Here is a 24,040-nt window from a genome sequence, read left to right as displayed (position 1 = left end):
AGCAAGGGAAGTTTGCAACGTAAGCCCCTCAGCCCTCGTTTTAAGTCGAGTTTGTACAATTATGTTCATTCCAGGGAATGAAACTCCCCATAATTCAATTCGCGACGATTGTACATCCGTTAAGAAAAGTCCACCAAGACTTAAAAACTACATCAATGGAGAAGTCAGCATACAAGTGTAAGTAAAAACAAATGCAAATAAGTTAGAAATTGTGCTACTAATGCACATGACGGCACAAACACGTCTCGTAAAAAGTAAATATGTTTGGTTATCTTTTGGAAATTGTAGAAATAAAACATTTTCCTTCTTCAAACGTTCCAGCTAGGCAGGCTAATGCTAGTTAGCTAATTAATTTGCTAGCTATCATACAGCAGGCGTATATTAATAATTAGACATGCATTCATAATTGACTGTAGCGCATATAAAGCACCCACAAGCTACTGGTGGCTGAAAACAATCATCGCGGGATGAACGAGTGACGAATTTTCAGGCAAGGGCGGTCCATTTAAAAATCATTCATTCCTCCCTCGCCCTGCAAGTGTATACTCGTCAGACGTCATCAGAAGTGTCCACTTAATTTGAGGGCTGAGGGGATAGGGTGTATCTTTGAAGGCCTGCGGAATTTCCGGCCAAGGGTGGTCCATTTAAAAATCATTCCTTCCTCCTTCTCACCTTGCCCTGCAAGTGTATACTCGTCAGACGTCATGATACTTTATCAGAAGTGTTCACTTAATTTGAGGGCTGAGGGGATAGTGTGTGTCTTTTTAAGTATTTGGACTGGAGCCATTGCTTCACTTCTGAAACTGCTTCCTTGTCACATGAGACAAACAAGTAAATTCTACACTGCTGCACTTAAACTGCCACTAGGGGGTGCTAAACAACTAACGTTATCAGATCCAGAACAAAAGGTACTGTTTGGTGTAGCGCAGAGCATTTTCGACCAACCATAGCGATCTCGTCTTTGATTTGGGGAAACAGGAGTCTCATACAATATCAGTGTCCAGTTGCAGGGGGTCCGTTTGAATTTAAAAAATGCTCCGTTATTAAAATAAAGACCTAGTCTGCACCTTAATGTATTTACTGGCTGTGAGCGAACGAGTGATGCGCATTTGGAGCAATACTGGCTGTATCCAAGGCTCAGCCAATCGTTTACATAATAACAGAATGCAGCACAGCAGGGACTGAAGAAAGAAGAGACAACCAATTTGCTAGTTACAGCATCCGGAAAGTCAGCTTGCTAGTTACAACAGCGCGTCCCTGGGCAACAACGAGATGGTAACGTTAGGTGAGATGCCTGACCACGGAGACGGGGGTGAGAAGGTGATGAAGCATACTTCCTGAGCTGTAACCGGAAAACTACTGGCATTTGGAAAGTTTGAGGTGATGGAGAAATTGTGTATTAGCATTAGCATTAGCATTGTTAAGTATTAGCATTGTTAAGTATCTTCCTAGCTGGATCGGATTCTCCGCTAGCTAGCCAGAGAAAAGTTGGCTAATGTTGCTCAATATATCTGATCAAATAATTTAGTTTATGGTGTGAAAATTGGCTTGCTAATAAAGTCAGACGGCTAACGTTACAACATCAGATGAGCTAACATTAGTAACCTAACCAATTATCTATAGTATTAACTGGTAACCGATTCGTTGCCGTTCCTCAACTCAAGTTGTAACGCGTTAGTTGCTTAATGGACCCCTGGTAATCTGTGTGAAATGTTATCTAGCTAACGAATTAACCACTATCTGTTAACTAATGTTTTCCCTCTACAGTTTGTGGTTCATTTTCAGAATGAGATAATTAGGTGAAAATGAGGCGTTGCTTGTTAAACGTGGATTCGGGAGTGTAGCTGGAGCTGGGCCTGGTTTAAGCTTGATGCCACTATAGAGGTGAAAGGAACACCACACACTTTCCCTCTTTCTCACTTTTGCTGGCACATTGTAGAACAGATGTCCACAGGCAGAAAGTGTACAATGTAATAATGTGCAGTGTATCCCAAAGATATTGTTTTGTTGTGTTGAATTTGAGAGTAATGTGTGTGTGTGTGTGTGTGTGTGTGTGTGTGAAGGGGATTATATATATTTTTGACATAGAAAACGTTATTTTAGACACATGCAGCCTTGTGCATTTGATTGATGTCTATAGTGGCCACTATAATAGAGCAAAAATAGAATGTCTGTTTCATTCTATTTATACTTTAGGATGTTTTTTTTGCCCCAAGTACAATAGTTGTGTGTGGTCACAAGCCTTCTATTATAAAGGCTGTCATGCCTAACTGTAATATTAGTGTATTGTTTTTTTTCTCAAGACTTGAGTGTAATTTACAGTGAAGTCTATGCAACAAATAACAGCAGATTGCATTCTTTACATTTTTTAGCTGTGAGTTAGGTTCACATTAACCACTTTTTATTTTAAACACAGAGACTGATCATGTCGATCGTATTCTTTGTTGTTTAATTAGTTAAAACCTGCATTTCTCCCTAGCAGGGTTTTTGCATGTTTCAGTGCACATTTTTGGGCCCTTACCAGTTTGCATCAATATGTTGTGTCTTTGGCTATGCCGGATTAAGTGATATGACATGCTATTCTATAAAATCCTTTCTCCGTAATTAATATTACCTGATTGAGCTAATCATGTAAAATGTAACTAGAGAGTCGGGGCACCACAAAATAATATTTATAGAGCTGTTATCTTCCAAATAAACTCTTAAAGATCTAGTAATATTTTACATCAATAACATCAAAAGTTGTAAATTCTTGGTTATCTTCACGAACCCTGGCTAACAAGTTGAATCAGCAATACAAAATTGGGTTTAATTATTTATTTACTAAATACCTAACTAATCACACAGAATTACATATACACAGAATTAATTATACCTTCATTACAAATTACTTCATAAAGGAAAACGTCCCTAGCGGGCAGAACAGATTTGACAGCTGGTTACACAAAAGAAAAGGGCTGGGTTTGAGTGAAAGAGTGGGAAGACTGAGGGACAAAGGGAGAAGCTGTGCTATCGTAAATACAGTACAGCATTCTAAATTACGGCCCATTTGGAAAAGGCAAATGCAATAAATATTTACTCTGAGCTGCGCTTCGGTAGGTTGCTAGTTGATGGAAGGCCGTGTTGCCAAACCGGGTCCTTTGTCCTTAGAATGTCTCTGGTGGTCAATTGGATACGTTGTAGTAACGTCGTTGTGTGGTAGACGGGATACTCTGACTGTTCTTTCCTAGCCTGCGTTTGCAGCTGCTGCTGTTAACTCAATGGCTAGGAGGTATCACTTCTGTAGTGAATAAGAATTCAAAGTTCATACCATTCGCAAACAAAGCTCACGCTGAGGTTGGCTTAGTTCTGTAGTTGACATGTTAGTCCTTTTAACGCAGAGGCTGCAGACCTCAAATACTTGGAACAGGAGGTTATATTGTCGTCAAGGCCTTATATAGTTGAGGGAGAAGGGCGTGTTTCACAGTCTACAGCCCATGTCTCTTCACAGGGGCGGGTTACTGATTGAGCAGAGCCCTAACCTTATGAAAACCCAAATCTCTCATTTGGAAGCTAAAATTACATTTAATCTTTTCACCAATAATTTTATATTCAAACATTTAAATTGAACAACAATCCCATGTGAATCCGATAACTCTGATGTGTAGACTTTCCACTGTAGAGTTTATGTCCTCCTATCATTGAGGAGAATGTCTCAGATGACAACCGAACTGACATCTTATTCATTAAGTACCACCGCATATGTTCAATTGGTCGGATTACCAGAATATAGTTCATTTCCCCCCACCTTCTGATGTTCCCAGAATCTCTATGTTAACCAAGGGGTTTTCAAATTTCACATCAGTAGGGTAGAGAGAGGTATTTATGACTGTCATAAACCTACCCCCAGGCCAACGTCATGACACCTCTATGGGACTACCAGATGGGATGCAGCCTGGAATTAAATGTTCAAATATGTTGGAATGATGAGTTACAGGTAGCATGTGTAACAGATGTTAATCGTACTCTCCTTGCGTTGTGTTTTGTCCAAATAAATCACCCCAGCCAGTGGTCCCAGTTGAGCATTATTTATTATCTGTTGTTAAATAGGAAACAGCACATTAGTTGTGCAGGGCTTAATGATGTTGATGGCTGTCAATGGTAAAATCCCTTGCATTGCATTTTCATACTGGGGCATAAACAAAATATAATGTGTAAATACCTGTTGTTTAAATAGGAAACAGCACTTTAGTTGTGCAGGGCTTAATGTGTTTGATGGCAGTCTGGTAAAATGTGTAGCATGAAAACAACTGTGTTAGCAGTGAGCTTATGTGACCATTACATCGGTGCATGCTAGCTAACACACTTATATACAGCAATCATATACCAAAGCACATACCAGAAAGCCCCTCAATCCCTAACAGGTGCCATATACCCACACATGTATAAATCAGCTATGTAAAGCAAATTTGTACACATTGTAAAATAGAAAATAGTTTTCAGAACGTGACCTAACCCTTGCATCACATTTTCATACTGGGGAGACCTGACATTTGCAATCTCCCCCTATCTGCAAGCGGGGCCAATAACAACACGCCTTATTGTCATCGGAATTGAACCAACCAATAAGAATGCTTGAACATTAAATACACCTTTCTTTAGAGGCAAGTGGTAACATAACCAACCTTGTTAAACATGCATGCTCTGCAATTTATTTGGCAAATAGGCCTCTACATTAGGGTATAATGACTCTATGGCTGCATTCCTCCAGAAGGGCGCAGCATGGAGATCACAAGCTCTTCAACTGGGGCTCCTGAGGGGCACAGTGGTCTAAGTCACTGCATATCACTGCAGTCCCTGGTTCAAATCCAGGCTGCATCATATCTTGCCGTGATAGGGAGTCCCATAGGGCGGTACACAATTGGCCCAGCATTACCGGGGTATGCTATCATTGTAAATAAGAATATGTTCTTAACTGACTTGTCTACTTAAATAAAGGTCAAATAGAAACAGGCTTATGCCAGACTTGGCCTATGTTTAACCCCTCCCTTGTTCCCCTCCCAAAGTCCATATGTTCATGAACCGATTCATATAAACTATTTTAAATTCTTATTAACCCCTCCTACAGAATATGCTTTGGCAAGATTTTGAGTTAAATAAATTTAAAAATATTCTATAAAACAAAATGAGTGGCTAAGACTGCAGTGAAAATACGTAAATCATAGATTCACCAAACATCTATTTTTATTATTCTGTTTCATTATTACTGGTAGATACTACTGGTTATGATTGCAGACAAATCGTAGAGAATGGGATGGTGCAATATTGATAGTCATGTTTTGATAAGGTGCATGCATGGGGATGTACACATCACCCAGACATATGCCCATGCTATAGTGATACATCTAAATGACTGAAACGTCACTGTTTTAGCCATAATACAGCCTAGTGCTATCTAGACTTAAACTGGCAAACAAATCCATTACACGATCTACCTAAATGTGAAGTAAACTCAACTGACGAGTAATAGAGAATGGAGACTTTTAACTTGTAAACGTCCAAGATATCTCTTTCCGGTTTCCCTGACTTCCGTTTTTTATGCTGCGTTAGGCTTGTTTGCATAGCACTCCTCCCTCACAAGCTGTTTTGGTGTACGTTTTTTTTGTATTGTTGGTGAAAACTGCCAAAACTCTGAAAGGTATTTTTGTAGGTCAGAATTGCAAGACAAGATTTGTTCAAGTCCAAAATGTTAGTCCATAATCGTAACATGGTGTTTGTATGTTCAGATGAAATTTCACGTTTACGTTTCATGCATGGCTTTTCTTACAATCTTAATAATTTACGTGTGGATTTTCTTACTTTCCTAACGATACGTGCGTTCAACCTTTTGGCAGATATCTGGCTCCATGAAAAAGTATCTGGAGAAATTCACAAACGAAGATGGCGGTGCAAGAGACAGCTGCCCAACTCTCCATGGCTCTGAAGGTTCAAGAATATCCCACTTTGAAGGTTTGAAATGGCTTATTTGAACGAAATTGAGACGAACCGATTATGATGCAGGCACAAGCTTCAGATTTGTCAAACTAGGCACTAATTTCGATTATTTGGATGACTAGTTAACGTTAGCTTGCGACGCCTGGGGGCAAGTTTGTTAAACAACGGCTGATGTCAGATGGTGAAGATTAATGCGAACAGATTTGATGGTGTGGTCAGATACACCACATCTCAACCTATTAGTTGATAACCTCCAATCGTCTCGATAATTGGCTATTTACTAACTTTGTTATCTAAACAGATAATTTCGTAGTCATTACTTTTGCTAGCCAGCCAGTTTAATCAGCTATGTTGATACCTAGCTAGGCTAACTAGCAAACTTTAACTAACTAACGTTAGCTGGTTCTCCGTCGATATTCTTCTGTGGCGTGGGAAGCCACCTATTCATAGCTAACTATTTTATATCTTACATTTATTTAACTACGTTAGTTAGATAACTAGCTAATAGAGACATGTAACGTTAGCTATTCACGTTTGTTTCCAAATTCACCATAGCTTGTGAAATCAACATGGCATGAAGGGTCGTCACCAGCTGCGAGGTAGTTAGCTCTCTAGTAAATCCAAAGCAACATGATGCATACTAGTCAGTTGATCGTTTGGAGCTGTATAATTATGCTCTGTACGTGACTAGTAGCTATAGCTAGATAGCGCTTTTTCCCTATCGAGCTATGTCCTCAAGGTACTACCTCAATATGGCTGAGAAGATTCAGTCTGCAGCCATATCACACTGCGACACTATTGGACTGTGGCTGCTGCCATATACGGCTAATGTTTTGCTTTGTTAGTGGCCATTTTACCAGAATAGTTATTTAATTCATTAAGGGTTGCAAGAGTAATTGTATGCCATTTGAGTAGTTATGTTAGCATAATTAGACAGTTATGTAAGATTGCTGTTCTGTGTTGATGCCTTAGTGATTGGTTGGAAAGTGTCATATATTGGTGGATATGTTCTCAACAAGTTATGTGTCAAATAATTGGAAACTTCAGCCAAAGAATGATTATTAGATAGTCAGAATGTACTACCGAAGCCTCCTCACTTAGGTTTTGCATTGTTCATTTGTACAGGTACCATATGAAACTCTGAACAAGCGCTTCAGAGCTGCACAGAAGAACATTGACCGGGAGACTAGTCACGTAACCATGGTGGTGGCAGAGCTGGAGAAGACCCTCAGCAGTTTCCCAGTGGTGGATTCTGTGGTGTCCCTTCTGGATGGGGTGGTGGAGAAGCTCAGTGCCCTGAAGAGAAAGGTAGGTTCACCCAGTTGTTCTCAGAACAATTAGCATTGGAATATTGCTGGGCATTTTTTTTAATGGTATTCCTCCTCCAACCCCAGATAGCTTAGCTACTGCTATTTCAGGGAGAATTTCTGAAAATAAGCCACCTTTCACATGTTTTCAAATCCAAACGCTTGTCAAATATTGTATTTTTATTGAGCGATTTCCAAGATAGAATAATGATTCATCATCATGAAACTTAGTAGAAAAATACAGCAGTAAAATACAATACAAAGAGAGGACCCAGCAGAGCAGAGATACTGCATGTTGTAAGTATACAAAATCTAAATGGAGGATGTTGTGTAGGCTGCTGAGTCCATCCAGGCTGAGGATGAGAGTGCTAAGCTGTGTAAGCGGAGGATTGAACACCTGAAGGAACACAGCAGCGACCAACCAGCAGGCGTCAACGTCTGGAAGAAGAAACGAATGGACCGCATGATGGTAGAACACTTGCTGCGGTGTGGCTATTACAACACAGCGGTCAAACTGGCACGGCAAAGTGGCATTGAGGTGCATCCCACTTCTTTCTGTCAACATGTCATCTTATATACATGGATGCTACAATCGAGTTCCTTATTCCTTACAGAAAGCGACTTCTGTGGTATCTCAAATTGCTTGTAGAGCTCCTAGTATTTCAATTGCTTAGGGAACTACGTGTGCTGTCTCTATTTGACATAACCCCGCTTTCCATCTGTTCTCCAGGATCTGGTCAACATTGAGATGTTCCTCACAGCCAAAGAGGTGGAGGAGTCACTGGAGCGACAGGAAACAGCCACCTGTTTGGCCTGGTGCCATGACAACAAGTCACGCCTCCGCAAGATGAAGGTGAGCCATGTCTGTTAGTAGATCACAATGGCAGTGTCTCATACATTACGTTATATATGAACTCATTGATGCTTTTCCTTCCAGAGCTGCTTGGAGTTTAGCCTGCGAATCCAGGAGTTTATCGAGCTCATTCGACAGAACAAGCGCATGGATGCTGTCAGGTAGGAATCCGTTTAAACTGCCATAGCACATCCTATATTAAAATATTCAGGTTAATGTTGAAACATATATTCATAGTTGAAATGAGAACAATCATGAACCATGTTTCTCACAGACATGCGCGGAAGCACTTCAGCCAAGCGGAGGGGGGTCAGCTGGACGAAGTGCGGCAGGTTATGGGCATGCTGGCGTTCCCCTCAGACACCCATATCTCCCCTTATAAGGTAATACCATAGTCGTGATCTCTAGTGTGTATGCACTCGCATATGCCTCCTTTGTAGGGTTGGGTTAAATGCGGAAGACACATTTCAGTTGAATGCATTCAGTTGTACAACTGAATAGGTATCCCCCTTCCTTGCAAGCACAATTCGATACGCATCTAGATACATGGATTCCGATATAGGAATTCTACTTTTAATTTGAAAATATTGCACTAACAATTGTTGCATGAACACATTCATTTTTCACACTAAATTAATGTTATGCTCAGGAGCTGAGCTGGGTCTGTCTGAGCTGACTTCTCTGAGCTGTGTGTGTGTGAGCATGATGTAGTGTGTGAGCTGAGCCATAGAGCAGACTGAGCATCTACCACTATCAGATTTGGGGGGTGGGGAGGCGCAACTAGTGTGCTCGCGTGCTCTCTAAAAGGAAGTTCGTATTAAAAGAAAGAGGAGGAAAAGCGGCATTATTACCCCGGTACAGTAGACGGAGATGAGCTGGTAATAGCCATCTACGGCCAAACAAGGAAGACACGTGCTGGAGAATAAGAGTACACAGAGACAATTGACTGGAGTTGTGCAAATTCCCCGGGATCTAGATTTTCTGTACCAAGCAACACATGACAGGCGAGATACGGAGACTGAGAAGATGCTCGCTACATGTTCACAATTGTGGACGTAGGGGTATATGGCCGAGAGAACTATGGTGAGTGTTTCAAGAGTTCATTTGGGTCCAAACTGCTGCAGAAGACCCTTGATTTTTCCACTGCAAGCTATCCTGCCAGGTACCACAACGCCAAGTCCTTGTGTTTTCCTGGGAGATAGCTTCCCCCTACATGAGAACTGCATGCGCCCTTATTCAGGTATGTTGATAATAGCATGTTGGAGACAGTTTCACTTTTTCTGTTTCTAGTATCCCTTGTTAACGATTACTTGTATTCACCTCTATATGAGAAATGCCATTTTTATCAAGGTGTTTGGAGTATGGTTTCTGGAAAATGGGATGGTGTTTTTGTTTAACATATGTATATTATATCTGACATATTCTCTTGTTACCACTCACTCACAGGTGTCCGTCTCAATGAACCTGAGGGTACCTGGAACTATCGCCACTCTGTCGGAGAGTCAGATAATGCGTGCGGGATCATGGCTGCAAGGATGAAGATTCTTGGTCACCTAATCGGGTTTATCCCTGAAAAAGCTACGGGTTTGTGTTGCCCTCCTGAACTACCTGTCCTCCACAGATTTAAGCTCATGAGCCAAACGCAAGAATCGTGGCTCCCTCTTTTGTTGACACCCCCTCCCTTCTGGCAATTACCAACCTGGAGAGTGGAAGAGGGTTGTCCCCTGACACAACCATCTCCAAGAGCCAGTGTGACAGGCTTGCAAGTTAAACAAGTGGGAAGCTCTTCCATAGCAGGAAGACATGGTTAGGACAGGACAACTCAAGACCATCAATGATGCATAAAAGATCTTTGTTTGGACTTCTCACATACACACCCCTTGATGGATGCATAGACTCAGTTATTTGTGTGCACTGTGAACCAAAGTACTTTGTACTAAAATGTGGAGTTTTATTCTTGTTAATAAAATGAAGCCTGATGTCTGTGTGGAGTAATTTCGATTATATTGAACTACGCCACAAGTAGAAGGTAGCCTGTAAAGTCTGTGGCATACAGCTCTTCTGTACTTTGTCAGCACTTTATGTTCAAATAGAATGCATTGAGATAATGAAATGCCAACAGGGCTTTTTCAGCACACACAAATAAACCTTTATTCTCGCTTCTGGGCTTTGAAAGTAAACCACAATACAAATATTAATGAGCACTAGAAATATTTTGGGGAAATGAGTAAAACAGTGTTTGGAATAAAATTGAGGTGAAAGGAGGCCGATAACCAGTCAGTACTGGGAGCAGAGGTAGTGCTTGGGGCTGGTGAACAACCAGGTACTGTCCATTCACTGGTGTTTGTTCCTTGAAAAATAAAGTAGATGGCTATTTAGTACACATAATGATCAATAAACATCAAATATCATGAACTGAGACAATCGACTAATGTTGCAAACGTTTGAGCAGAGTTCAGTAGGCCTGGCCTAGCTACTCAACTCTGCTCAAATGTTTGCAACATTTTGACTAGTTGGACCTTGCTATAAAACTTTGACTTTGGTGTTACCAATTTTGAAGCTTATGATTTTCTTTCTGATAAAATTATATTTGTTAAAGTTATAAAGATCTTTAGTTGGCTTGTTTTTTCCTGTTGCTAGGCTAACTAGCCACTAGCCAGCTAAGTAGCTGACACTAGCTTTTGTTAGCAAAACATGGCTACTCTACTTGTCGACTACAATAGAAAATACAACAGCTCATTCTTTTGTGAAGACTGCATTTTGCTTTCAGTCTTCACGTGCCAAACAAGCAGGCAGCATCTCCACTGCAATCCTTGTTTCTTTGCCTTGAACTTATTGTGAACCCTACTCCACTTTTTCAAACAAATGGTTGGGTCGGAACCGAGCATGCTCCGAAGTCTACCTACCTCATCCCCATACTGACCCAGGAAAATACATTAGTTGTCCCTCAATTAATAAAGCCTATGACTTAATATTGCGAAAATCAATTTACAAACATCTGAAGGTGCTGCATCTCCCGCACTGTGAGCACAGTTGTTATCCGAGTTGTGGGTCAATGTCATGCGCAGTTACATGCATAAAGGTTTGATAGGCTGAAGGAGAGAATGCATCAATTCAGTCAGAAAATATTCCAAGTTATTTTCGGAATAAGACAGAAAAAGAGTTGGTTTTATTACCGATGCATGCTTAATTTGGATCGGGACCGATCCGTATCTGTGAATCGTTAAATCCCTACTTTGTGCATGTCAAAATACTGTAGACCTATGATCTGTATACATCTGGCCCTTCTTTGGACACTGTTAATAAACCTCCAAACTAGCTTCAATGCCATACAACATTCCTTCCGTGGCCTCCAACTGCTTTTAAACGCTAGTCAAACTAAATGCATGCTCTTCAACCGATTGCTGCCCGACGAGCTACTCTGGAAGGTTCTGACTTAGAATATGTGGACAACTACAAATACCTAGGTGTCTGGTTAGACTGTAAACTCTCATTCCAGACTCACATTAAGCATCTCCAATCAAAAATGTAATCTAGAATTGGCATCCAACAAAGCCTCCTTCACTCATGCTGCCAAACATACCCTCGTAAAACTGACTATCCTACCGATCCTTATTAACTTTGGTGATGTAATTTACAAAATAGCCTCCAACACTCTACTCAGCAAACAGGATGTAGTCTATCACAGTGCCATCCATTTTGTCACCAAAGCCCCATATACTACCCAGCACCTGCGACCTGTATGCTCTCTTTGGCTGACCCTCGCTACATATTCGTCGCCAAACCCACTGGCTCCAGGTCATCTATAAGTCTTTGCTAGGTAAAGCCCCACCTTATCTCAGCTCACTGGTCACCATAGCAACAGACACCCGTAGCACCCTCTACAGCAGGTATATTTCACTGGTCATCCCCAAGGCCAACACCTGCTTTGGCTGCCTTTCTTTCCAGTTCTCTGCTGCCAATGACTGGAACGAATTGCAAAAATCACTGAAGCTGGAGACTCATATCTCCCTCTCTAACTTTAAGCATCAGCTGTCAGAACAGCTTACTGATCACTGTACCTGTACACAGCCTATCTGTAAATAGCACACCCAACTACCGCATCCCCATATTGTTATTTATCTTGTTGCTCTTTTGCACCGCAGTATCTCTACTTGCACATTATCATCTGCTCATCTATCACTCCAGTGTTAATGCTAAATTGTAATTACTTCACCACTATGGCTTATTTATTGCCTTTACATCCCTAATCTTCTACATTTGCACACACTGTACATAGATTACTCTATTGTGTTATTGACTGTACGTTTAGGTGAAACTTTGTTGTTTTTGTCGCACTGCTTTGCTTTATCTTGGCCAGGTCGCAGTTGTGAATGAGAACTTGCTCTCAACTTGCCTACCTGGTTAAATAAAGGTGGAATAAAAATGGTCTGATTATCTCTTTGTCAATCAACCCTCACAGGATCTCCTGGATCCAGCCCGCTGGAAAATGCTGATCCAACAGTTCAGATACGACAACTACAGATTACATCAGCTGGGCAACAACTCTGTGTTTACCATCACACTCCAGGCCGGCTTGTCTGCTATCAAAACTCCGTATCCTTTCTGGTCACCGCTCTGTGCTCCTTAGTTTTGCTATTTCTGGTAGGAACATCATTTTTTATTTAATCAATCAATAAAATGTATTTATGAAGCTCTTTTTACATCAGCCGATGTCACAAAGTGCTATACAGAAACCCAGCCTAAAACCCTAAACAGCAACGATGCAGATGTAGAAGCACGGTGGCTAGGAAAAACTCCCTAGAAAGGCAGGAACCTAGGAAGAAACCTAGAAAGGAACCAGGCTCTGAGGGGTGGCCAGTCCTCTTCTGGCTGTGCCGGGTGGAGATTATAATAGTACATGGACAAGATGTTCAAACGTTCATAGATGGCCAGCATTGTCAAATAATAATAATCACAGTGGTTGTAGAGGGTGCAACATGTCAGCAGCTCAGGAGTAAATGGCAGTTGGCTTTTCATAGCCGAACATTCAGAGTTAGAGACAGCAGGTGTGGTAGAGAGAGAGTTGAAAACAGCAGGTCCGGGACAAGGTAGCACGTCCGGTGAACAGGTCAGGGTTCCATAGCCGCAGGCAGAACAGTTGAAACTGGAGCAGCAGCACGACCAGGTGGACTGGGGACAGCAAGGAGTCATCAGGCCAGGTAGTCCTGAGGCATGGTCCTAGGGCTCATGGCCTCTGAGGAGAGAAAGAGAGAGCGAGAGAATTAGAGGGAGCATACTTAAATTCACACAGGACACTGGATAAGACAGGAGAAATACTCCAGATATAACAGACTGACCCTAGCCCCCCCGACACAAACTATTTCAGCATAATTACTGGAGGCTGAGACAGGAGGGGTCGGGAGACACTATGGCCCCGTCCGACTATACCCCCGGACAGGGCCAACCAGGCAGGATATATCCCCACCCACCTTGCCAAAGCACAGCCCCCACACCACTGGAGGGATATCTTCAACCACCAACTTACTACCCTGAGACAAGGCAGAGTATAGCCCACGAAGATCTCCCCCACGGCACGAAGCCAAGGGGGCGCCAACTCTAACAGGAAGATCACGTCAGAGACTCAACCCACTCAAGTGGCACACCCCTCCTAGGAACGGCATGGAAGAGCACCAGTAAGCCAGTGACTCAGCCCCCGTAATAGGATTAGAGGAAGAGAATCCCAGTGTAGAGAGGGAAACCGGCCAGGCGGAGACAGCAAGGGTGGTTCGTCGCACCCGGGCCTTTCCGTTCACCTTCACACCCCTAGGCCAGACTACACTCAATCATATGACCAACTGAAGAGATGAGTCTTCAATAAAGACTTAAAGGTCGAGACCGAGTCTGCGTCTCTCACATGAATAGGCAGACCATTCCATAAAAATGGAGCTCTATAGGAGAAAGCCCTGCCCCCAGCTGTTTGCTTAGAATTTCTAGGAACAATTAGAAGGCCTGCATCTTGTGACTATAGCGTATGTAAAGCTGTATGTATGGCAGGACCAAATCAGAAAGATAGATAGGAGCAATCCCATGTAGTGCTTTGTAGGTTAGCAGTTAAACCTAGAAATCAGCCCTAGCCTTAACAGTTAGCCAGTGTAGAGAGGCTAGCACTGGAGTAATATAATACATTTTTTTTGGTTCTAGTCAAGATTATTGCTTCCGTGTTTAGAACTAAATTAAGTTTATTTAGTGCTTTATCCAGGTAGTTGGAAAGTAGATATTTGCAGTAGTCTAATCTAGAAGCATGGATACATTTTTGGATATAAAGTTTCTGATTTTTGCAATGTTACGTAGATGGAAAAAAGCTGTCCTCGTCAAAAGAGAGATCAGGGTCCAGAGTAACGCCGAGGTCCTTCACAGTTTTATTTGAGACGACTGTACAACCATCAAGATTAATTGTGAGATCCAACATAATATCTCTTTGTTTCTTGGGACCTAGAACTAGCATCTCTGTTTTGTCCGAGTTTAAAAGTAAAACATTTGCCGCCATCCACTTCCTTATGTCCGAAACACTGGCTTCCACAGAGGGCTATTTTGGGGCTTCACCATGTTTCATCGAAATGTACCGTTCGCATAGAAGTGACATTGTCTTTCGGAATGACATCACCAAGAGGTAAACAAACTATATAGTGAAAACAATAGAGGTCCTAAAACGGAACCTTGAGGAACACCGAAATTTACAAATTTGTGTTTCCAATCTCTTCAAAAGAATGTGGTGATTGATGGTATCTAAAGCAGCACTAAGGTCTAGGAGCATGGGGACAGATGCAGAGCCTTGGTCTGACGCCATTAAAGGTTAATTTACCACCTTCACGAGTGCAGTGTCAGTGCTATGATGGGGTCTAAACCGAAGCGTTTCGTATACATTGTTTGTCTTCAGGAAGGCAGTGAGTTGCTGCGCAACAGCTTTTTCAAAATGTTTTGAGAGGAATGGCAGATTTGATATAGGCTGATAGTTTTTTTTATTTTCTGGGTCAAGGTTTGGCTTTTTCAGGAGAGGCTTTATTACTGCCACTTTTAGTGAGTTTGGTACACATCCAGTGGATAGAGAGACGTTTATTATGTTCAACATAGGAGGGACAAGCACAGGAAGCAGTTCTTTCATTGGTTTAGTTGGAATAGGTTCATCAATTTTCATCATTGTGTCAAGAGATATAGTATTAGAAACCTTGAGTGTCTCCCTTGATCCTAGGTCCTGGCAGTGTTGTGCAGACTCAGGACAATTGAGCTTTGGAGAAATACGCAGATTTAAAGAGGAGTCTGTAATTTGATCTTTTCGTAAAAGAAGTTCATGAATTTATCACTGCTGAAGTGAAAGCCATCCTCTCCTGGGGAATGCTGTGTTTTAGTTAGCTTTGCGACAGTATCAATAAGAAATGTAGGATTGTTCTTATTCTCCTCAATTAAGTTGGAAAAATAGGATGATCGAGCAGCAGTGAGGGCTCTTCGATACTGCACAGTACTGTCTTTCCAAGTGAATTGGAAAGATTTCCAGTTTGGTGTAGCGCCATTTCCTTTCCAAATTTCTGGAAGCTGGCTTCAGGGTTCGGGTATTTTCTGTATACCAGGGAGCTAGGTTCTTATGACAAATGTTTTTTGTTTTTAGAGGTGCGACTGCATCTAGAGTAATACTCAAGGTTAAATTAAATTCCTCAATTAGGTGGTTAACCGATTGTTGTATTCTGACGTCCTTGGGTAGGGAGTCTGGAAGGGCATCTAGGAATCTTTGGGTTGTCAGAGAATTTATAACACAGCTTTTGATGAGCCTTGGTTGGGGTCTGAGCAGATTATTTGCGATTATTTGCGATTGCAAACGTAATAAAATGGGGGTCCGATAGTCCAGTATTACAAGGAAAAACATTAAGATCCACAATATTTATTCCACGGGACAAAACACGATCTAGAGTATGACTGTGGCGCTGAGTAGGTCCAGAGACATGTTGAACAAAACCCACCGAATCAATGATGTCTCCGAAAGCCTTTTGGAGTGGGTCTATGGACTTTGACATGTGAATATTAAACTCACCAAAAATGTGAATATTATCTGCCATGACTACAAAGTCCGGTAGGAATTCAGGGAACTCAGTGAGGAACGCTGTGTATGGACCAGGAGGCCTGTAAACAGTAGCTATAAAAAGTGATTGAGTAGGCTGCATAGATTTCATGACTAAGAAGATCAAAAGACGAAAACAGTCTTTTTTTTTTGTCAATTGAAATTTGGTATCGTAAATGTTAGCAACACCTTCACCTTTGCGGGATGAGTGGGGGATATGGTCACTAGTGTAACCAGGAGGAGAGTCCTCATTTATCACAGTAAATTCATCATGCTTAAGCCATGTTTCAGTCAGGCCAATCACGATTATGATCAATGATTATTTCATTGACTATAACTGTCTTGGAAGTGTGGGATCTAACATTAAGTAGCCCTATTTTGAGATGTGAGGTATCACAATCTCTTTCAATAATGACAGGAGTGGATGAGGTCTTTATTCCAGTGAGATTGCTAAAGCGATCACTGCCATGTTTAGTTTTGCCCAACCTAGATTGAGGCACGGGCACGGTCTCAATGGAGATAGCTGAGCTGACTACACTGACTGCTAGTGGCAGAATCCACTAAGCTGGCAGGCTGTCTATCAGCTAGAGGAGTTGGAGCCCTGTCTATTTTCATAGATAAGATGAGAGCACCCCTCCAGCTAGGATGGAGTCTGTCACTCCTCAGCAGGCCAGGCTTGGTCCTGTTTGTGGGTGAGTCCCAGAAAGAGGGCCAATTATCTACAAATTCTATCTTTTGGGTGGGGCAGAAAACAGTTTTCAACCACCGATTGAGTTGTGAGCCTCTGCTGTAGAGCTCATCACTCCCCCTAACTGGGAGGGGGCCAGAGACAATTACTCGATACCGACATCTTTCTAGCTGATTTACGTGCTGAGGCTGGCTATGTTGTGCTTGGTGACCTCTGACTGTTTCATCCTAACATCGTTGGTGCCGACGTGGATAACAATATCCCTATACTCTCTACACTCGCCAATTTTAGCTTTAGCCAGCACCATCTTCAGATTAGCCTTAACGTCAGTAGCCCTGCCCCCCTGGTAAACAGTGTATGATCGCTGGATGATTTTTTAAAGTCTAATACTGCGGGTAATGGAGTCGCCAATGACTAGGGTTTTCAATTTGTCAGAGCTAATGCTGGGAGGCTTCGGCATCGCAGACCCCATAACGGGTGGAAGAGAGACCAGAGAAAGCTCAGCCTCTGACTCCGACTGGGGAGAACCGGTTGAAAGTTTCTGTCGGCTGAATGAGCAACACCGGTTGAGCATTCCTACAGCATTTCCTTCCAGAAGCCATGAGAAAATTGTCCGGTTGCGGGGACTGTGCGAGGGGACTTATACTACTATCTGTACTTATTTGTGGCTCAGACGCTGTTTCATCCTTTCCTGCACTTAAATTACCCTTGCCTAACGATTGCGTCTGAAGCTGGGCTTGCAGCACGGCTGTCCTCACCATAAGGCGATTGTTCCTGTATATTATGAGTACAGCAACTGCAATTAGAAGGCATAATGTTAATATTACTACTTAGTTTCGGCTGGTGGAGGTCCTGTAGAACCATGTCCAGATAAAGCGTCCGGGGTGAAAAAGTTGAATGAAACAAGTCAAGCGAGGGGGAAAAAATAATAATTTTAAAACGGTAATTAAAATGTAAAAACCGTAAAGTTGGCAGGTAGCAAAGTGACGCTAGCAACAAAACGCACAGCAGCACGTAAACAACTCCACAAGTTATTTATTTGACTAGGCAATGCAGTTAACCTCTAGTGACACCGCATCCCGTGAACGGGACCGTTGTCATCATCTGACACTAATTAGCATAACGCAACGGACATAAATATTACTAGAAAATATTCCTATTCATGAAAATCACAAGTGAAATATATTGAGACACCGCTTAGCCTTTTGTTAATCACCCTGTCATCTCAGATTTTCAAAATATGCTTTACAGCCAAAGCTAGACAAGCATTTGTGTAAGTTTATCGATAGCCTAGCAAAGCATTTTGTCCAGCTAGCAGCAGGTAACTTGGTCACAGAAATCAGAAAAGCAATCAAATTAAATCGTTTACCTTTGATGAGCTTCGGATGTTTTCACTCACGAGACTCCCAGTTAGATAGCAAATGTTCCTTTTTTCCAAAAATATTATTTTTGTAGGCAAAATAGCTCCATTTGTTCTTCACGTTTGGCTGAGAAATCGCCAGGAAATTGCAGTCACGAAAATGGCGAAAAATATTCCAAATTAGCTCCATAATATCGACAGAAACATGGCAAACGTTGTTTATAATCAATCCTCAAGGTGTTTTTCAAATATCTATTCGATAATATATCCATCGGGACAATTCGTTTTTCAGTAGGACCGATTGGAGTAATGGCTACCTCCTGTATGTTACGCGAGAATCTCTCTGGGAGCATCAGGTGACCACTTCCGCAATGTAGCCGCCTACGGGTATTCTTCAACATAAATGCGTAAAACTACGTCACAATGCTGTAGACACCTTCGGGAATACGGAGAAAGAGTAATCTGGTTGATAGCCCAGTCACTGCTCAATAGGGACAAATTGGAACGCAGCGCTTTCAAAACATGAGGTACTTCCGGATTGGATTTTTCTCAGGCTTTCGCCTGCAACATCAGTTCTGTTATACTCACAGGCAATATTTTTACAGTTTTACAGCTTTCTATCCTAAACTGTCAATTTTATGCATATTCTAGCATATTGTCCTCACAAATAATCCCGTTTAACTACGGGAACATTTTTTAATTTTTTTTCAAAAAATGAAAATACCCCCTAGTCACAAAAGGTAAGAACAAATTCCTATTTAGAATGACGGCCTACACCGCTGCGCCACTTGGGAGCAGTGGTTTGTCGTCTGCTTTTTTGCTGATGTGCTTTCTGTCTCCTTTTGGTTGTGATGGCAGACCTTATCCAAAACCGCACATCAGGGTACATAAGTCTTAAAAATGTGGCTCAATGTGTTCTGCCACAGACCTCCAGCTGTGAAGCAATGGAATGTAAAGCAAAATTATCATTATTTCATCCCTTAACCTTTCTGCTCCCAGTCAGTGCTATAAGGAAGATAGCACCTCCATAAACCCTGACTGCCCTGTGTGTAGCAAGTCCCTGAACAAACTGGCCCAGCCCCTGCCCATGGCACATTGTGCCAACTCCCGTCTGGTGTGCAAAATCTCTGGGGAGGTGATGAACGAGAACAACCCACCCATGATGCTGCCCAACGGCTATGTGTATGGATACAATGTGAGTCTCGACATCCCACACATTTTTTATTTACAGTGGCAATGGAATAATATTCATTGTTTTCATTTATTATTGATATTAATAATTTGTCCTTCCTTTTCTAGTCTCTTCTATCAATTCGCCAAGATGACAAGGTGATCTGCCCCAGAACCAAAGAAGTCTACAACTTCTCTCAGGCTGAGAAGGTGTACATCATGTGATGGGGTGGATACTGGATCTCATGTGATGCATACACCTCTGCAGTGGATCCCCCAGCAGAGCCTCCAGCCCCCATGTGACTCAGCCAAACCCCCCCCCAGACTTGCCAAACCTGTCTCCCACTATGGAGAGCAGGGCCAAAATCACCTTGGGTAGATTTTTGAAACTGGACTAATTAACAGACTTATATTTAAAGTGTTGATGTTCTGACTTTTATTTAACTTGCAGTCCAACCAGCAGTGTGGATCATTATAACTCTGTGTTGCTCCAATATGATAAGAGCTTATCTTTTGCCGTTTTACCTTAGATAAATCAGACTTACTTCAATCAGAAACACAGGCTGATCACCTTGGTGTTTGCTACATGATAGCACTCATTTCATGATGCGCACAATTTACATAATTTCTGTGTAGCCGTGGGGGATAAATAGAAACACCTTAAAATTGGTAATATTGTGTTTGTCCCCCACTGTGAAATCTGTGATTGCAGATCTGGGACGATACACTTGATAATGTAAATACTAGTGCATTGAGCATTTGTGTGCAGATTCAGGTCTTTCAAAATGTTATAGGAAACATTTTAAGAAAACTCCTCCTAGACCTTCCACTGGTCAGGCTTGAACAGTCTCACTGTTGTTGCTTGAAATATGGTATGGCAACCTTGTACACAGACCTAATGTAAACTCTACTACACTTTTGAGTATCATTGTGGATTTGTGTCCTACATGGGAACATGCCAGGTCTGCTCACCACCTGAAGTGGACCTTGACGAATGGTGTAACTTACAAAATACTTTTTTTCAGAAGGATGGGTTAATTCATCAGTGTACTTTTGATATTTAGTTCAAACAACTCTGACATAGTCAAAATACTGATTGACTTAATTTCATACATATCTTTCAACGATGAACATTGCATTGTAATTAAAGAGAATTTTGATTATATTTTTTGCTCTTCATTTTGTATTATCTTATTGCCGATTTTAAGACATTTTGTATGACTAACACAAATTGCTGCAGATTTCTCAAGGGGCTATAGTTGGTCCAAGGAGTTCCTTGAAATGAGCAAGGGTCACCTTAACATATGTTTCAGTACCTACCATCTCTCCCACCTTTTTTTTTCTTCCCATCTTGGTTGGTTGCTTCTGAACTGTTTAGTATTGTTATTGTAGAGAGGCTTTAGAAACTGATGATGCATGTTTATATTGGTAGGATAGATTAATTATTGACGATAAAATTGTTTTACTACATTTGGGTCCTGTCTTTCTTTCTATCCACCCAACATCTCCATAGAAGTTAAAGTGCTGCTTTATCAGATTGAATATGACAGTGAGTTATACATACCCAGATTAAAATCAATGGCAATTGGCAACATACACATGACCAACAGTATGTGGACAACTGCTCTTTGAATATATCATTCCAAAATCATGGGCATTAATATGGAGTTAGTCCTCCCTTTTTCTGCTATAACAGCCTCCACTCTTCTGGGAAGGCTTTCCCTAGAACCAAATGTTGGAACATTGCTGTGGGGACTTGCTTCCATTCAGCCACAAGAGCATTAGGCCATTGATGTTGGGTGATTAGGCCTGGCTCGCAGTCGGCATTCCAATTCAGCCCAAAGATGTTCAATGTGGTTGAGGTCAGGGCTCTGTGCAAGCCAGTCAAGTTCTTCCACACTGATCTCGACAAACCATTTCTGTATGGGCCTCGCTTGGTGCACAGGGGCATTGTCATGCTGAAACAGGAAAGGGCATTCTCCAAACTGTTGCAACAAGTTGGAAGTGCATTGTCTAGAATGTCATTGTGATTAAGATTTCCCTTCACTGGAAATAAGGGGGCTTGCCCGAACCTTGAAAAACAGCCCCAGACCATTATTCCTCTTCCAAACTTTACAGTTGGCACTATGCATTGGGGCAGCTAGAGTTCGCCTGGAATCCACCAAACCCAGATTCGGACTACCAGATGGCGAAGCTTGATTCATCACTCCAAAGAATGCCTTTCCACTGCTCCGGAATCTAATGGCGGTGAACTTTACACCACTCTAACTAACTGAGCCTTTGTTGCTCGACGTTTCCACTTCACAATAGCAGTACTTACAGGGTAGAATTTCGACAAACTGACTTGTTGGAAAGGTGGCATCCTATGACAGTGCCACATTGAAAGTCACAGCTGTTCAGAAAGGCCATTCTACTGCCAATGTTTGTCTATGGCGATTGCATGGCTGTCTGCTCAATTTTTTACACCTGTCAGCAACGGGTGTGGCTGAAATCTACACTGTAGTTTCCACAACACAGTTCCTTCTTCAGGGTTGTGTTTTACTAGTAATACAATTTTGAACATGAGCAGTTAAACCACTGAGCTAAGCTTGAATCCTGACCAGTGTGGTGATACTGATATGCACATATGGTTTGTTTACATAGCAGGTTAGGATAATAAACATTGCAGGTTTGGAGAATTAAGTTATTTGGAAATGGTTTAATTAGCTACAATTGTTAACTGTGGTCCCCAATTGTCAACTGGTCCCCAACGTGAACACTAGATGGAGTTGTAGGCCTACTACATCTAGCCACAACAGTAGAAACGTAAACTATCTGTGGCGACAAATCAGCAGTACAAGAGCGAAAGAGGCGTAGCGAGATTTACTCTGCCCAAAATTGTTCCACGTTAATCAGATCCATAATTAAGTGAGGAGTTTTATTGGGCGTAATGAATCAGATTTAGTCAAGATAAAAATGTATCGCTCTTTTGATACGTGAGGCTTATTTGAGCAAACGGAAGTTTTGTAATCTTTGTTGTTACGAGTGTACTAATATAAGTTCACAAATAAATCTTGAACTGCCGTGGCATCAATGAGAGGGGGCAAACATTCTCCCCTGCACGGTGATGTGAACGGGCAAAATCGGAGGGAGGAGCGCTGGGTCATGTAGTAAAGGGAGCATGGTTCATCGTCTAGAAACATAAACATCTCTTTCCTATAAAATATATGTTTGAATTTTCAAAGCCAGATAAAGCATGTTTATCAAAAGCACTGGGTTCGTTTAAGGGTAGTAGCGGTGCATGTGTAAAATCACCGGGAAAGCCATATTACAATCTACGTGTTGTAATAATTGTGTTTGTTTGCGCTATAAACAGTTCATATGCCCTGACACGTCATATATAGGCCTAAGGCTGAGACAGTAAGAAGACAGTGGCAGAATAAAGTCAACCACAAATGTTGCATTACAAAACCGGAAAGCAACATCTGTCCGGTGAAGTCCACAAAACATATTGCATGTAAAAGACCTACAGCATGGTTAAGCAAGGTAATGTTTAACATTTTGCACTACTAAACTATTGATTTAGAACCACAGAGAGTTATCGCAAAGAAAACAGGAGCTGCCGTCACTATTCCAGCACCATTTTAACATCGAATCACCTATGCTTAGTCTAATACAGTGACAACTAAAATATACCAAAAACTATACTGAACAAAAAATATAAGACGCAACATGTAAAATGTCATATAACAGCATTATCTTTACACGGGTGCACTGTTACGCACGCCTCTTGGAGGGAACGCAACACCCTGCTACACTCAACTCCCCGTGGAGTGAAATAGATATGTGACTGCAGGTGCGGGTAAGGATGACAGAGGCAGAATATATTACCGTTTACAGGGAATTTATTTCCTTCACACGGTAATTTGGGGAAAAGTGGCTGGACGGAACCAAGCAAAGAACGTGAAAGTTAAAAGAGCCCCCTCTCCTACCTACCCACCCACAACTGGCGCTCTAACCAAAATACAGGGGATGGTCCACCCAGGTCTTACCTAGTGTGCATAGACATAGTATGTACTACGGGTATATGTATGCCTCTTGCCTAAGCACTCCCAAGGTGCCTTCCCCTGAAACAGACTAATACAAATTTAAATGGAACAATTTCCCTAATCAAAAAACACAGTCCTATGGCATACACAAACTTCAGCAGGACCGGCTACAAAATACTTCACAAAAATTCATACAGACCAACAAAACACAGGACATACCAAGAAGCTCTCTCCTCCTAACAAAGGCACACTGGCTTTTCAACTCTACAGGCACACTGGCTTTTCAACTCTCAACTCTACACTAGACTATTATTATGGCGGGAGATTTTAGTATGGTCTTAAATACCTCTATGGACCGGAAAGGAAATCACACTACAAACTATCACCCCCAGGCACTTAAGGAAATCATGAATGTCATGGATATATTGGAATTAGTGGATATATGGAGAAATACCCTGACCTAGTGAGATATACATGGCGGAGGCTTAATCAAGCTAGTCGCCTTGACTACTTTCTTATACCATTCTCTCTGGCACCAAAAGTTTAAAAAGTGTTGATAGGGGACATAA

General features: G+C 41.8%; 1 protein-coding gene across 6 annotated transcripts; it reads left to right on the top strand.

Annotated features, from left to right (window-relative positions):
- Positions 1–20,911, top strand: LOC112220716 (E3 ubiquitin-protein transferase MAEA). 6 transcript variants are annotated; one of them, XM_042302861.1, is made up of 11 exons: positions 1–177; positions 1,768–1,884; positions 5,874–5,988; positions 7,099–7,281; positions 7,615–7,818; positions 8,011–8,133; positions 8,218–8,294; positions 8,408–8,516; positions 12,596–12,729; positions 19,273–19,468; positions 19,573–20,911. In XM_042302861.1, exons 3-11 carry the CDS (start codon positions 5,920–5,922, stop codon positions 19,666–19,668), a joined length of 1,191 nt encoding a protein of 396 aa, XP_042158795.1. In that variant the 5' UTR covers positions 1–177; positions 1,768–1,884; positions 5,874–5,919; the 3' UTR covers positions 19,669–20,911. The 6 variants fall into 6 exon arrangements, with proteins under 6 accessions (XP_042158795.1, XP_024238343.1, XP_024238341.1 ...); XM_024382572.2 differs by lacking the exon at positions 1–177 and adding an exon at positions 888–1,380; XM_024382575.2 differs by lacking the exon at positions 1,768–1,884.
- Positions 20,912–24,040: the final 3,129 nt, after the last annotated feature.

Source organism: Oncorhynchus tshawytscha, linkage group LG21 (assembly GCF_018296145.1).
Source record: "Oncorhynchus tshawytscha isolate Ot180627B linkage group LG21, Otsh_v2.0, whole genome shotgun sequence".
In the NCBI taxonomy this organism is placed as follows: domain Eukaryota; kingdom Metazoa; phylum Chordata; class Actinopteri; order Salmoniformes; family Salmonidae; genus Oncorhynchus; species Oncorhynchus tshawytscha.
The sequence above is the reverse complement of the archived record's forward strand: the minus strand, read 5'-3'. Positions and strand labels throughout refer to the sequence as shown.

Coding starts and splice junctions, on each gene's coding strand:
- LOC112220716 (XM_024382575.2), top strand. CDS start 5,920: ATGGCGGTGCAAGAGACAGCTGCCCAACTCTCCATGGCTCTGAAGGTT. Junction 8,295..8,407: donor AAGCGCATGGATGCTGTCAG/GTAGGAATCCGT, acceptor TGTTTCTCACAG/ACATGCGCGGAAGCACTTCA. Junction 12,730..19,272: donor TTGTCTGCTATCAAAACTCC/GTATCCTTTCTG, acceptor TTCTGCTCCCAG/TCAGTGCTATAAGGAAGATA.